This window comes from Buceros rhinoceros, unplaced genomic scaffold, assembly GCF_000710305.1.
Source record: "Buceros rhinoceros silvestris isolate BGI_N320 unplaced genomic scaffold, ASM71030v1 scaffold2018, whole genome shotgun sequence".
Taxonomy (NCBI): domain Eukaryota; kingdom Metazoa; phylum Chordata; class Aves; order Bucerotiformes; family Bucerotidae; genus Buceros; species Buceros rhinoceros.
The window spans coordinates 24,942-37,265 of NW_010426138.1; the positions used below are offsets into that span (position 1 = coordinate 24,942).

General features: G+C 38.4%; 1 protein-coding gene across 2 annotated transcripts in view; it reads left to right on the forward strand.

The window, feature by feature from the left end:
- PDE5A (phosphodiesterase 5A, cGMP-specific) overlaps positions 1 to 12,324 on the forward strand; it is a 46,433-nt gene that overhangs the window by 21,082 nt on the left and 13,027 nt on the right. For both annotated transcript variants that reach the window (XM_010141350.1, XM_010141349.1), the window contains exons 6-12: positions 395 to 532; positions 1,788 to 1,855; positions 3,749 to 3,857; positions 4,121 to 4,205; positions 6,135 to 6,310; positions 7,781 to 7,840; positions 11,286 to 11,432. In XM_010141350.1, coding sequence (XP_010139652.1) covers positions 395 to 532; positions 1,788 to 1,855; positions 3,749 to 3,857; positions 4,121 to 4,205; positions 6,135 to 6,310; positions 7,781 to 7,840; positions 11,286 to 11,432 — 783 coding nt within the window. The remainder of the gene's footprint in view (positions 1 to 394; positions 533 to 1,787; positions 1,856 to 3,748; positions 3,858 to 4,120; positions 4,206 to 6,134; positions 6,311 to 7,780; positions 7,841 to 11,285; positions 11,433 to 12,324) is intronic.

Genomic DNA, 12,324 nt, shown 5'->3' on the forward strand with positions numbered 1-12,324 from the left:
GAGCTTTGAAATAGAGCAGAATGTATCTAAATTAAGTTTTCACCCAAGGAGTTCCTTAGGATCTGTTAGAAGTCTTAGGTTTCCCAAGCAGAAATAACTGTGTGTTATCTGGATTTCTCAGGTTTCATTTTATAAACTCTTAATGCCTAATTCTATTCTGTGTCTCTGACTGAAAACATCAGACATGCTATTCCTTTCTTCCATCAAAAGTGTCACACTGGCTATTATTTACTGTTACCTTGCAGTCCGTGCGAGAACCAAAACTTAGTTTTAGTCACAGACACGTGTTGACTTCCTTGATTCAGAGAAGAGGAGCAGAGTCAAAGACAGTAGTAATGATAATTATTGCTTAAATCACAGTTAGTCAAAACTTCACAAAAGACCTTTTCCTCAGGTGCTCCTTGACCTTGCCAGCCTGATCTTTGAAGAGCAGCAGTCTTTGGAAGTAATTCTGAAGAAGATAGCTGCCACTATAATATCCTTCATGCAAGTGCAGAGGTGTACCATCTTCATAGTGGATGAAGACTGTACCGTGAGTATGTTTTTTATCTAAAGGCAGCAGTGCTTGTTCCCTGGGAGCAGTGTGGGCTTCTCTCCGCTCTGACTCAGTAGTATTTCAAACCCATAGCATGTTCTGTCATCTTTTCGTTCTCTGCTCTTTCTTTAAGGCATCTGCTGAGGTTAGGTGTTGACTTGGGAGGCTTTGGTCTTTGTGTACGCCAGGCTGCCATTTTGCATTACCTGTCAGTAAACTAAGGCTCTCTCCTATGGCATAGATCATCAGTGGTGAACTCTTTCATAACTCCTTTTCTTGGCTACTGGTGTAGGATGTAAAGAAGGAAAAGGCTGGGAGAAAAACAATGTGGCCTTTGCAGAATCAAGTTTTGACGACACTTTTTATTTCTTGAAATATGTCTAAGCAGGGAATATTTAAAGAAGATATCTAGACAGAACCATGGCCTTTCCCTCAATACTGGCTGGCTGAAGGAAAGCACAGTTCCTTTCCGTCTGCCCACCTGTACGTACTTCCTACTGGAAACAGGCTGCAGAACGAGGAGCAGGGTATTAAGTTGCGTTCCTCAGTCTTGTGCTGGCATTGCCAGTTTTACCTTTACTACTTGTTACAGATACGGGTGAGCTAAGATCTGGGAGTGAGGAAGCATTTCAAGGTTCTGTAGCACAGAAGGAACTTGTGATACCGGCCGCAATCCCGTCTCTCCCTGTATTTAGAGCACAAGAATACAGAAGAGGAATTTACATAATGTTTGTATTCACATACTCGCACTGTCCTTGCAAGTCAGATAAACTCCAGCACCTGGTTTGCAGTCTAGTTTGAATCTTCAGCACAGAGAGAATCTTATTCCTCTCTGTATTTAGGCTTCTCAACTGTTAAAAAAAGCTGCATGAAAAGCAACGCAGAGGTCAGTCGATATGTTTAAGAAGTTTTAATGTCCTCAGCTGTCCAAGCAAAGCAAGACTGGAATTGGATGAATGTTAAAATAAAGAAGTTCTGTGCTGACAGATGAATTTGTCACAGCTTGGAACTGCTGGCATTTCTTCTCAGAGTGATCAGTAAAGATGCGAGATGCTTCAATGGCATTTAAAGATGTATCAAAAGATGTTTTTGTGGTAGGGTCCTGTACACTTGCTGCTGGACGTGAAATGAACTTACGTAGTTTTGTCTTTATTACAGCATAGGTTTTGATAACTGCAACAAGCTTTTCATGAATACTCTAACTTATGACAACTGTATATACCTATATTAAAATATCCTTTTGGTATTCCAGGATTCATTTTCTAGTGTATTTCACATGGAATCTGAGGAATTAGAAGATTCAGCTGAAAATCTGAAAAGGTAAAACAAGAAATTCAAACTTTTATTCGTCCCAGAAGAATGTTGAAGAAACGATGCTTTTAATATTTTTTTTTCATAATAACAGACCTTATTTTCACTGGTACCATGTATCACTGCTATTTTTATAGAGCAGATTTTGTCTGGAAGTGTATGTAGACAAACTCTAGAGCCTTAAAAAGGTCACACTGAGCAGAACAGGAGAGTAGGGCCTGATCTCTTCAGTTCATCATGTCTAAGGACACAGCTATATTGCAAGACAATAAATCAAGTCCTCAAGTTATAACTTTCAGTCATCTCTGAGAAACCATTAAGAAGCTCAAATAGGAGGAAGGGAAAGACATAGAACTAGTTGAATTAAAATACCCCGATTAAGTAGTTTTCAAATTTAGTCTGAACCTCTCAACTGAGGTCTGAAAATTACTGTCTCCATTGCCTTCCTCTGACATCAAAAACAGTTGTTTCAAATACCAGGAGTGCGACACAGTTGCGTATAAAATGCACTACTACAGATACAGTGTGCAGAGAGAACATGGAGATTTCTGTACCCCTGTGATCTTTTTTGCAGTGAACATTTACTAAATTTAATTTCATGTATTAGAAAATGATGTCCAAGGTGCGTGGCTTGAGCAACCACAAACTGTTACGATTTTAGATAATGTACAACTACAAAGTACAACAGGCTAGTAACTGTAAGAGGTGCAACAGGCTAGTAACATCACAAGGTGAAAGAAAACAGTTCCTGTTTGTTTCCTCCTCTACACTATGAAAATGTTAAAGAGAATTTACCTCTGCTATTCAATTTTCCCTTTCATGGTTACTAGTTAAGGACTCCAAATGTAATTTACTGCTTGCATGGGCCATCAGTAAATTATTTCTAATAACTGATAAGGAATCTTGGAGGCTAAATTGCGTTCCTGAATCTGGTTCATAAGATAGCATAAGATATGTCAAGGACTGTACTATGAGTCAGCCACTGGAGTTAGTACCCCAAGCCACTGTGCTTGAAGGGTGTGATTTTGGGCAGTAGCAGAAATATGACATGGCTCAGATGGCATAAAAAGTATTTCAGGCTTATTATGTAATCAAGGTCCCTGAATCAAACCCCAAATCAGACCGGTTTGCAGAATTGTGGGACATCACCTTGTATAACTAAGCTTGTGAAATGATGAAAGTTTAATTCCCTTCCTCCAGTACTGTGAACATCCTTATACCACAAGGACAACTGAAGTCAAGTCAAATGTCAGAGGGAAACAGGTTTATTACTAGGACACATGTCCTCTTCCAGAGCAGGCAAAGGGTCCAAAAGAATTGAAATGCCTCAGTTAAATACATTGTGGCTAAAAAAGTAAGCGATGATTGATTCTGTAAGGATATCTTATGTCCTGATTTGGAATAAACAGTTCTGTTTCAGTAACAGAATCCCCAGACAAGTGATAGTGCCTTTACTTCTAAAACAAATGCAGAAAATTCTCAAATGTTTCCTGCTGCACTTCCTTTAAAGAATATGTGAATTGCATCCAGTGCTGATTTTTCAGGTGTGTCAGATTTGGGAATGGAGTTTCTTCTCAAAATGTTCTGTTTATTTCAAGATAAACTCAGTTGTTTATTCTTCTTCCTTCATCTGCATAAACTGCACTGATCTGTTTATTTCTTAACTTTGGTGTTGGGTGTTAATGTTGTTTCATTAAAGAAATGGTGGAACTGTAAATCGATGCACTCTGCAGTTTTGTGATGACAGCTGGATTAGGATACAGGATTTGAACTCAACTCCGTTAAATATCTCTTGGTTAATATCCTTTCCTTATACAGAAATGAGATTTCAATTACCTGCTTTGCATAATGAAATGACCCGTTTTCATACTAAACACATAATAATAGTGTCATATCCTTCAGGGACTGTGACACAAACAAAATCAATTACATGTATGCTCAGTATGTGAAGAATACGATGGAGCCTCTCAACATCCCAGATGTCTGCAAAGACCGAAGATTTCCCTGGACAGTAAGTAAAATGAGCTTACATGTGAAATACAGAAATGAAGATTCCCATCATTACCTGTACTCTTCTTCACCAAAGCTTCTAGCAGACACGGTGTTTATTATACTGTCCAGCCACAGATGTGCAGTCTTTGAAGAGGCGGTTGCTTTTTGAAGGAGTACGTAAACCAAGAATAGTTGTAGACCCCAGCTCGGCAGCCTTTTCACTTCAGCCACTTGAGCATCAGTCTTTAAAATTGTAACTGTATTTTTTTGTTTGTTTAACAGAATGACAATGCAGAAAATGCACGTCAATGCATAAAGAGTTTGCTGTGTACACCAATAAAAAATGGGAAAAAGAATAAAGTGATAGGTGGGTATCTTTACCAAAAATATTTTATACCGTTCATAGAAATATTTCTTTCTTTGCTCCGTGGTGAAGTCTCAGCAACGTGGAATCTCAACGCAGGAGAAAAAGAACCCCAATCATCATGTTTTCCACTAACAAGTCCAGTGCAGCCTTAACTGTAAATTGCTTTTCTAATAAGTTACCAAGGATCTACAACACTCTTGTGATATGATGCCATTTTTATAGCTTTGTTGCATTCAAAAATTTTCTGTTAGTATAATTATTTTAATTGCTTCCCGTTCAGAGAACCAGTTACTACTCTGGCTTGTGTAGATCTTCAACAAGGCAGTGCAAGGAAGGGAAGAGAGAAATCAGTAAACAAGCCTCCGAGGCCTGAGCTGGCCTGATTCAGTAACGGAATGTAGTGCTGGGCTTTTAGGGGCTTTTTTTCCTTTCAATTTACAAACCTCAATGGGATTTTTTAGTCTGCGAATATGGACTAAGTACTTTCATATAAAAAATTCTTAGCACTGACAAGTCTTTACAGCAGCTGCTGATTATGATGCCTGTTGGTACTGCTGTAAAATAATAATCATTCCAATTTCTTCCCCACCAATAAGCAAAGAGCAAATCTGTCCTCCCAGACCTTATGGTGATGAAGAGTAAGGAAGGCATTCAGATTCTGTTCATATATCCTGTGTAAATTAGGAGTGGCTCTTCTGGCACAAGAAAAACCTGAAAATTGTTAAGTGTTCTGGAAACACTGTGCTAAATAGTTATGTTCTCTTTTGGTGGTTAAATAGATGTTGAATATTTTACTCGTTCTGCTGCAAATTATTCTTCATCAGACATACAAAGTATACAAACTGGTACACAATAGCAATTTGTAGAAAATGAAGACTTCTTCATTCAGTCAATTTTTTCAGAATTTTAAATTTGCAACTTATTGTCACTGGGATAATTATTTGCAGTTGGGCAGGAAAATGCTGGTTTTTATGCTCACAACATGTGGGACTCGCACTCACGAGTGTGAGAAAACATTTGGCTCACTTAAGACAATAACCACCCCCAAAGTGGTTTTGGCCAAAGACAACGTACACTTACAATGCAGCTGCTTTAAATAATATTCTGATTTCTTAGCAGAAACTGCCATCTGCTAGATAAAACTAAGTGTGGTATATGTGTGAATTTTCCCTCTGCTTAAAATGGGGTCAGGGATTTAAGTGGCAGCAAGGTTTGGTAGAAGTCACCTCTCAGACCTTCCAATGGCATTTCCGCAGAAAAGTCCAGAAACTCGTAACAGAAAATAAACAGATGCAACTCTCAACAAGTCTGAACCCAACAAGCTGAATTCAGTAAGGAGCTTTTCCATGAGTTCCGCAGTCTTTGGAGCAGGCTGTAATTCAATCACATCCTCAAAGAATCAGCGAGTGTACTTAAGCTTTGAGCCTCCACTTGCGTATTCGCTGTTTAGTTCATGTATTTTTAAAAAATCTGTAGTACTGACTCAAATAAGGAAGTGAAAAATCTGTGTACCACTGTTCTGACTTTCATAAATGTTCTTTTGGCATGGCTACAAAAATTTAATTAGCCTCCAAAGGACAAATTGTCTTTAGGGATTAAATCAATCTAGAATACTATTAATAATAAAAGGAGGAAATCGACCCTAGAATTTCACAAGTCTATAAAGCCCTGCATTTTTGTTTTACAAATCCTAATAAATACTTTTGAGTCTAGTAATATGTTTTAGCATTTATTCTATAGTGCAGTTAAATTACTCTAAAAATCTTCAAGGAAAATCCTACAGCATCCTGTCTGTCGCATTCATGTATATTGGTGGTTTATACTGTAGGCTAAACTGTCCGAGACTTAAATTTTCTCTTAATGTTCCATACAATAGCTGATATGTTGGCAGTTCTCTGTATTACTTCTAATTTCTGTATCCTGGCATAGGGGTTTGCCAGCTTGTGAATAAGATGGAAGAAAACTCGGGCAAAATCAAGGCTTTCAACAGAAATGATGAACAGTTCCTGGAAGCGTTTGTCATCTTTTGTGGCTTGGGGATCCAGAACACACAGATGTATGAAGCTGTAGAAAGGGCCATGGCCAAACAGATGGTGACTTTAGAGGTGAGCTCAAAATCTAGGTGGTCCTTAATTAGCCCAAAACAGATCCTAATTTTCTCCAGATCTTGTCTGTTCTACACATAAGTGCAGCTGCTCACATGGATGAACAGAAATTGCCTTCCCCCAGGAGAACAGCATTTGGCCTGTTGAGTTGCGCAGGATTTTTTCAGCTTGGTTCCGTACGTGCCAGCAGACTGTTTTATTTGGTATTGTATTTTAACTTTACTCGTGAGATTTAGTGGTCAGCTGAATGCATCTTTTCCTCTACATGAGGCTACACATTGGCCACATAGCAGGTTTGTTCTGCTGCGTAGGAAGAGGAAATGGTTTGGGGGATTCGGGGCTTTCTTTTCTTGTCTGAGGTTTCCTGTGATGACTTTGGCTCAGTCCTTTAGACAAACCGGTTTGTGGAGTAACAGCAGCATTACTGTAGGTTTTCAGCAATTTCCTTAGACTCCATCAAACCATATCATGATGAATGTCATCTGGTCTTAGCCTTTGAATTGGTTACTGTTAAATTTAACACCTAAAGAGGGCTTTGCACTGAGAAGCTGAATTACCCAGAGGTGATCGCTTGAAGCTGAAGGTGAAAAACTTGTAGACTTTGGATCTCCTAATATTCATTATGTAAACAGACTGTTTGCAGAATTCCTGAAATGGGGATTATGTATCCCGTAACCTCTACAAGAAATGTTACAGCTCTCAAACATGTATTAATTTGCATTCTATAAAAAGGTGGTAAAATTATTGTCAAAATAATTCTGTTTTTTTTTTTTAAATAGCTGTTTGTTTATATGGCAAATGACCAATTCTCTCTCTTACTACAACATTTTATAGATAGTATAGGAAGTTCAGACAGATTGTAGGTTAGTATATAAGATATATACTTATATCTTTCAAAAAAAAAGCTTCCTTTCAAAAAAAAAGTCCATCTCTAGTTGCTCAAAAAAATGAATATTTTCATGTCCTGCATTCTCAACAGCTAAAAAATATGAGTTTCTTTTGTTAATTTAAAACAAATATATTGTCTTTCAGACTTTTTTGCCAAGTTTCAGTTAGGGCAAAACTTTCTTTTATGTCTGAATGAGCTCCTGAAAGGATTATTGTAGCAACAATGTCAGGCTCATAATTACAGCTGTTTCATGAATTATTTGCGTTTGAAAGTGGGGCATAAAAACTTTCCAAAGAGAAAATTAGAGTTCTTTGCTCTTTTATAGAACCGATTTACGTTTTCTTGGCCTAATTATCTCAAGAAGATTCTGTGCTGTGGGAGACCTGTGAAAGCTGCAGATATCTCCCCATATGCTTTCCGAGAGCTCCCTTAAAACCAGTGTGGGCCCTGCACGGACACTAGATTTCATCAGCAAATGCAGTGCAGTGCAGCTGCAGGCTGAAAATTCTGCTTCAGGAAAAATGCCTTTTTACCACATCGCGCTTCTGTTTGTTCTAAGGGCTGCCTTTGTCTGTCCATAGGTTCTCTCATACCATGCTTCTGCTGCTGAGGAGGAAACGAGGGAGCTGCAGGTAACAGTGGTAATTGAATTTTTTACTATTACTTTAGAAATATCCCATTAATCAAACAACAAAGGGCAGTACTTTACACAGATATGACCCCTAAACATGCAGAAGCTCATCTTCCAGAAATAAAAATGTTAGGGAAGCTTAAACTGATGGGTTCCTGAGTTGAGTCAGTACCTCACGTAAAAGGGAGATGTTACAATGCCAACAATGGGAGAAACAGGTTGGCCAGGGAGCTGCAATTACAGGAGAACCAGAAGGAATACCGACGGCCATTCTGGGGAGTCTCAGTGACAGTGACAGCTGATGCAAGGCTAGTATCAGCTCAACAATGATTCAGTGTTTCAGAAGCAAGATATTGAGAGCTTCTGCAGCTAAGTCTGAACATTGTATATTTTATATTTTTGGTACCTTGCAGGCATCTCAAGTATGCGTGCAGCTTTGCGGCCTTACACAAATTCCGTATTTAATTGTTAATGCAATGGGTTTTTTTATTTTTATTGTTACTTTTCTGTGCAGTGCCCTCCTTTGCTCATGTTTAATTCTGTGTTTAGAAACCACTGCCTAAGGAATAACTACAGCTATGATTTAAAGTGTAGCTCAAAGCACAGCCCGTGCTCAGTCTCTCCAGTGCTCTCTGTTGGAGCAGACATTCTGGGGAAATAGCATCACCCCTGCTGTATGGAAAAAAATGGGAGGCATGGAGGGATGGAAAGGAAGGTAGATAGAGGGGACTGCAAGCTGGGTAGTATGGGACTGGACTGGACAAGCAAGGTGCTGCAGAACAACGCACAAGACAAGGTTGTAATCTCTGTGGTTACATCTTTACTGCTAAATAAAATGGAACCACAGTAAACCTAGCACTGAACCAGTGTCCACATCTACTGCTGTCCGTGCAGCAAAAAAACCTCTCCATGTGCTTCCTAGCCCACGCCAACCACCACTTTCTTCCGGCAGGTTTTACACCCTCAGGCAGACCACATAGCCTCATGTCACATCCCACGGCATGAGACAAATACCTTTATTTTCATGCTATGAAGCCCCCACTCTGAATCTTAACACAGCAATCAGATTAGTTCAGTTAGTTAGTAATTAGAGCTGAAAAAAGAAAGCGGGCACTAAAAGTATGGTTATCTTAGAACTTCAGGGCATCACATGGATCAATAAAGTCAAGAAATCCTCTTCTGAGTAGAGGTCTAGGTAGGATAAGCTCTCCTAGTGCTAGTGTGTGACGGTATATAGGCATCTTTGCAGAAGATCACAGTGATTCAAATAAAAATTAATCTTGAAATCTTCCCAAATACACGTATGAGGACGATCAGTGACAGACCCCACTCCATTCACCTTCTTTTCTCAGGAAGCAGCAAGAGAGATGAGGGGTGGGGTTGGCCGGTCTGTGCTATCTGAACAGGAATAGGAATTTACTCCAGAGTACCAGCGCTCTGATAGAAATGACCTTGCCAAAGGATGTTAATTTTGAATTTGTTTTGCAGTTGACTAGAAGAATCATAGCCTCCTATGGGAAGGCAATTCTAGGTTCCTCTATAAGTTGATCTCAGACAGTTTTGTGCTTGAAAAATCAACATCAGTGTAAGAAGAAGCAGCCATTAAATACTTTCTTCCTCCAAAATTGAGGAGTGCATCAAGATTTAAAACATACTGACTATATTTATATATTAGTTGAAAAATAGGAGTATAAACACTGAAAATTTTTTTCAGTGGATTTTTTTCAGCTAATTGCAAATCTCTGCATAAGAAAAGAACTGCCACACTTAAATACCTCCCTGAAGCACGGTCGGCATTTACAGAAGCTCAACATAGCTTAGTAATTTGAAATGAAATAGCTGATGAACTTTCATGCTGTAAAATGGGGGGCAGATAGCTCTGCTGGCTTCAGTGAGAGAGGAGATGTCTAATCCAGTTAAGTAACACTTGAATAGCTATAGAGCGCAGTTTTTTATGTCTCAGCTGGAATGAAACTTATTGTGGTGGCTGTCAAAAGGCAGGAGATCAAGGAAGGGCAAGGTAAATTATGAATGAAGGCAGAACACAGGCATGAGGTGTTCCATTGAGCTCCTAGTGCATCCTGCCAGCCCCTTTCCTCATGAAATACCGGAGAGCAGCTGCAGGGTTTTTTTAAATTATGCCATTAGAGTTCCTAAATGGTTGTGTTAGTTTCCACTGAACATACAGGCCAGTGGTTCTTTCACTTGCCCCTGGTGAAATACCACATGAATCCAAATGGAGGGACACAAAATTACAAGAACTGTGTAAAAAATATTGGGATTTTCTTCCTGTGTAAATATTATTTTTCATAGTCTTTCTTGACTTTCCAATTCTGACACAGAGGAAAGATAACAGCAAGTTTACATGGAACAGAGATTGGTAGATGTAGTTGTGGGAAGAATTGATTTGCATGCTACATGTAGTAGTACTGTAGATTACAACACATTTCCTTTTCAGTGTTTCAGCCTTCTAGGACACAGTTCCCCACGCTGGAGAAATGTTTTCCCCTAGAATTACAAAGAGGAAGATAAACACATAGGCTTATTTCTTTCACCATTTCACCGGTTTTCTTTTAAACCACACTTATACTGAGGTGAAACAACTGTAAAGAAGTAGCACTGAGAACTCCACCTTTTATTTTAAAAAAAAAAAATTATACTAATTTTTGTTCTCTAGAGTCTGACCATTTATTTTGTTGGAAACCTTAACATCTGTATTTTGAAGGGCAACCAATAACTGTACTGTGAATTTTATAACTAGAAAAAGTAGAGTTGTGATACACGGAGATATTACTAACAATAAAAGTTAGAGTTTAAAAGGTATAGAGTTGGGGTTTTTTGTCTATTTGTAATTTAAAATTTCACATTGAAGGTTTATGATTGTACTCAAATTACATCAAAAACATTGTCCAAAGGTTTTAAAGATTATAGATTATCACAGGTGAACCCTAAGGTTTCAGGTTTCTAGCCCTGAGAAGGCTCTGCCTGTGAATGTGTTCTGACTGCCATAGCATTGCATGTGGATTCTGGTAGAAATTCTGTTCTACTGACATCTCTTTCCTCACCATTTTTAGAAAAATGTCAGCAGTTACAGATTTTGATGTCCGCACGTCCATAAAACCAAACATATAACTCCACTGCCTTATTTTCTCAATCTCCCAATTTCATGCATAGACTTGGTTACGGTTTGCCTTGGGTGACTTAGCTAACAGCCTGACCAGGTAATGCTTTCCTTATTCTCACGATCTGTGGAAAAGTGGGTGTTAAATCTAAGCAAGAAAGGTAATGTTAAACACGAAGGGCTAAGGAAAGAGAAATTAGAAGTAACCACCAGTTTTCAGCATCATGTGAAGGTAAAATTGAGTATCTCGCTACTTCTTTACTGAAAAAAGCAGGTATTTATGTTAGGCTTTCTCTTTCCTAGTGCTAAGCTGTGTTCTCTTATTCTTCTCCAGGCTGCTGTAGTACCATCTGCACAATCTCTCAACCTAACTGACTTCTGCTTCAGCGATTTTGAGCTATCAGATTTTGAAACGACACTGTGTACAATTCGAATGTTCACAGACCTCAACCTGGTGCAAAATTTCCAAATGAAACATGAGGTATGGATGCTGTCAGTGCTACTTCACATGAAGAGATGACTTAGTTATTAGAAAACCAGGAAACAAGCCTACAGTAAATATAATTGGAAATCCGCATTAAAGAGCAAAGTAGGAAGGTATATGAAGTGGGCAGTACTGGGGTTTGTCCTCCTTTTGGTTCTACTGAATGATAATAATTTGGTTAATGGACTGTAAAATGCTTCTAGAAAACTAGAAGAGGACTGGAGGTAGAGGACTTGGTTAAAATTCAAATGAGTTTGAAAATGTATAGCAATATTTCAAAACCAGCAACAATAAATATATAAAGACTAATAAAACCCGTCAAATGCATAAAATGAAAAAGGTAAACAAAGGAATAGCTAGTGGTAACAGCTACTAGTATCAGAAGCATCCATTTAAACCAAGGGACCTATTCTAGGACACATCAAATTACTATCTGACCTTCATACCTTTCAGTTTCTTAGAATTAAAGTATAACCTACAACTTGCAATACTGCGTGTATAGCATCCAATACACTAACCACTCTCTTTCTATCATACTGATTTGCTTTCCAAAGTCCAGTTCTGCTTGTCTTTTGACAAGCTGATATGAGGGAAAAGCCACATGTTCATTATTGAAATAGCTCTTAAGAGAACTCTGTAATTAAAAAAATAAATTTATTTCAAATGTGTCATTATAAACAAGGATTTTTTTTCTCCTGGTTAGCTCAGTGTAACTCAGTTTCCGAATTTACAGCAGTGCAACTGACGCTAACATTTAGCCATTAGTAGTAAAAACCTCAACCCGTAAGTACTACTTACTCAAGGAGAGGCTGGAAGCATACTCCTATTTACGTTCACAGTTACAACTATGTTATATTTGAACTTAACTGAGATAAAAGGAAAATTTTTT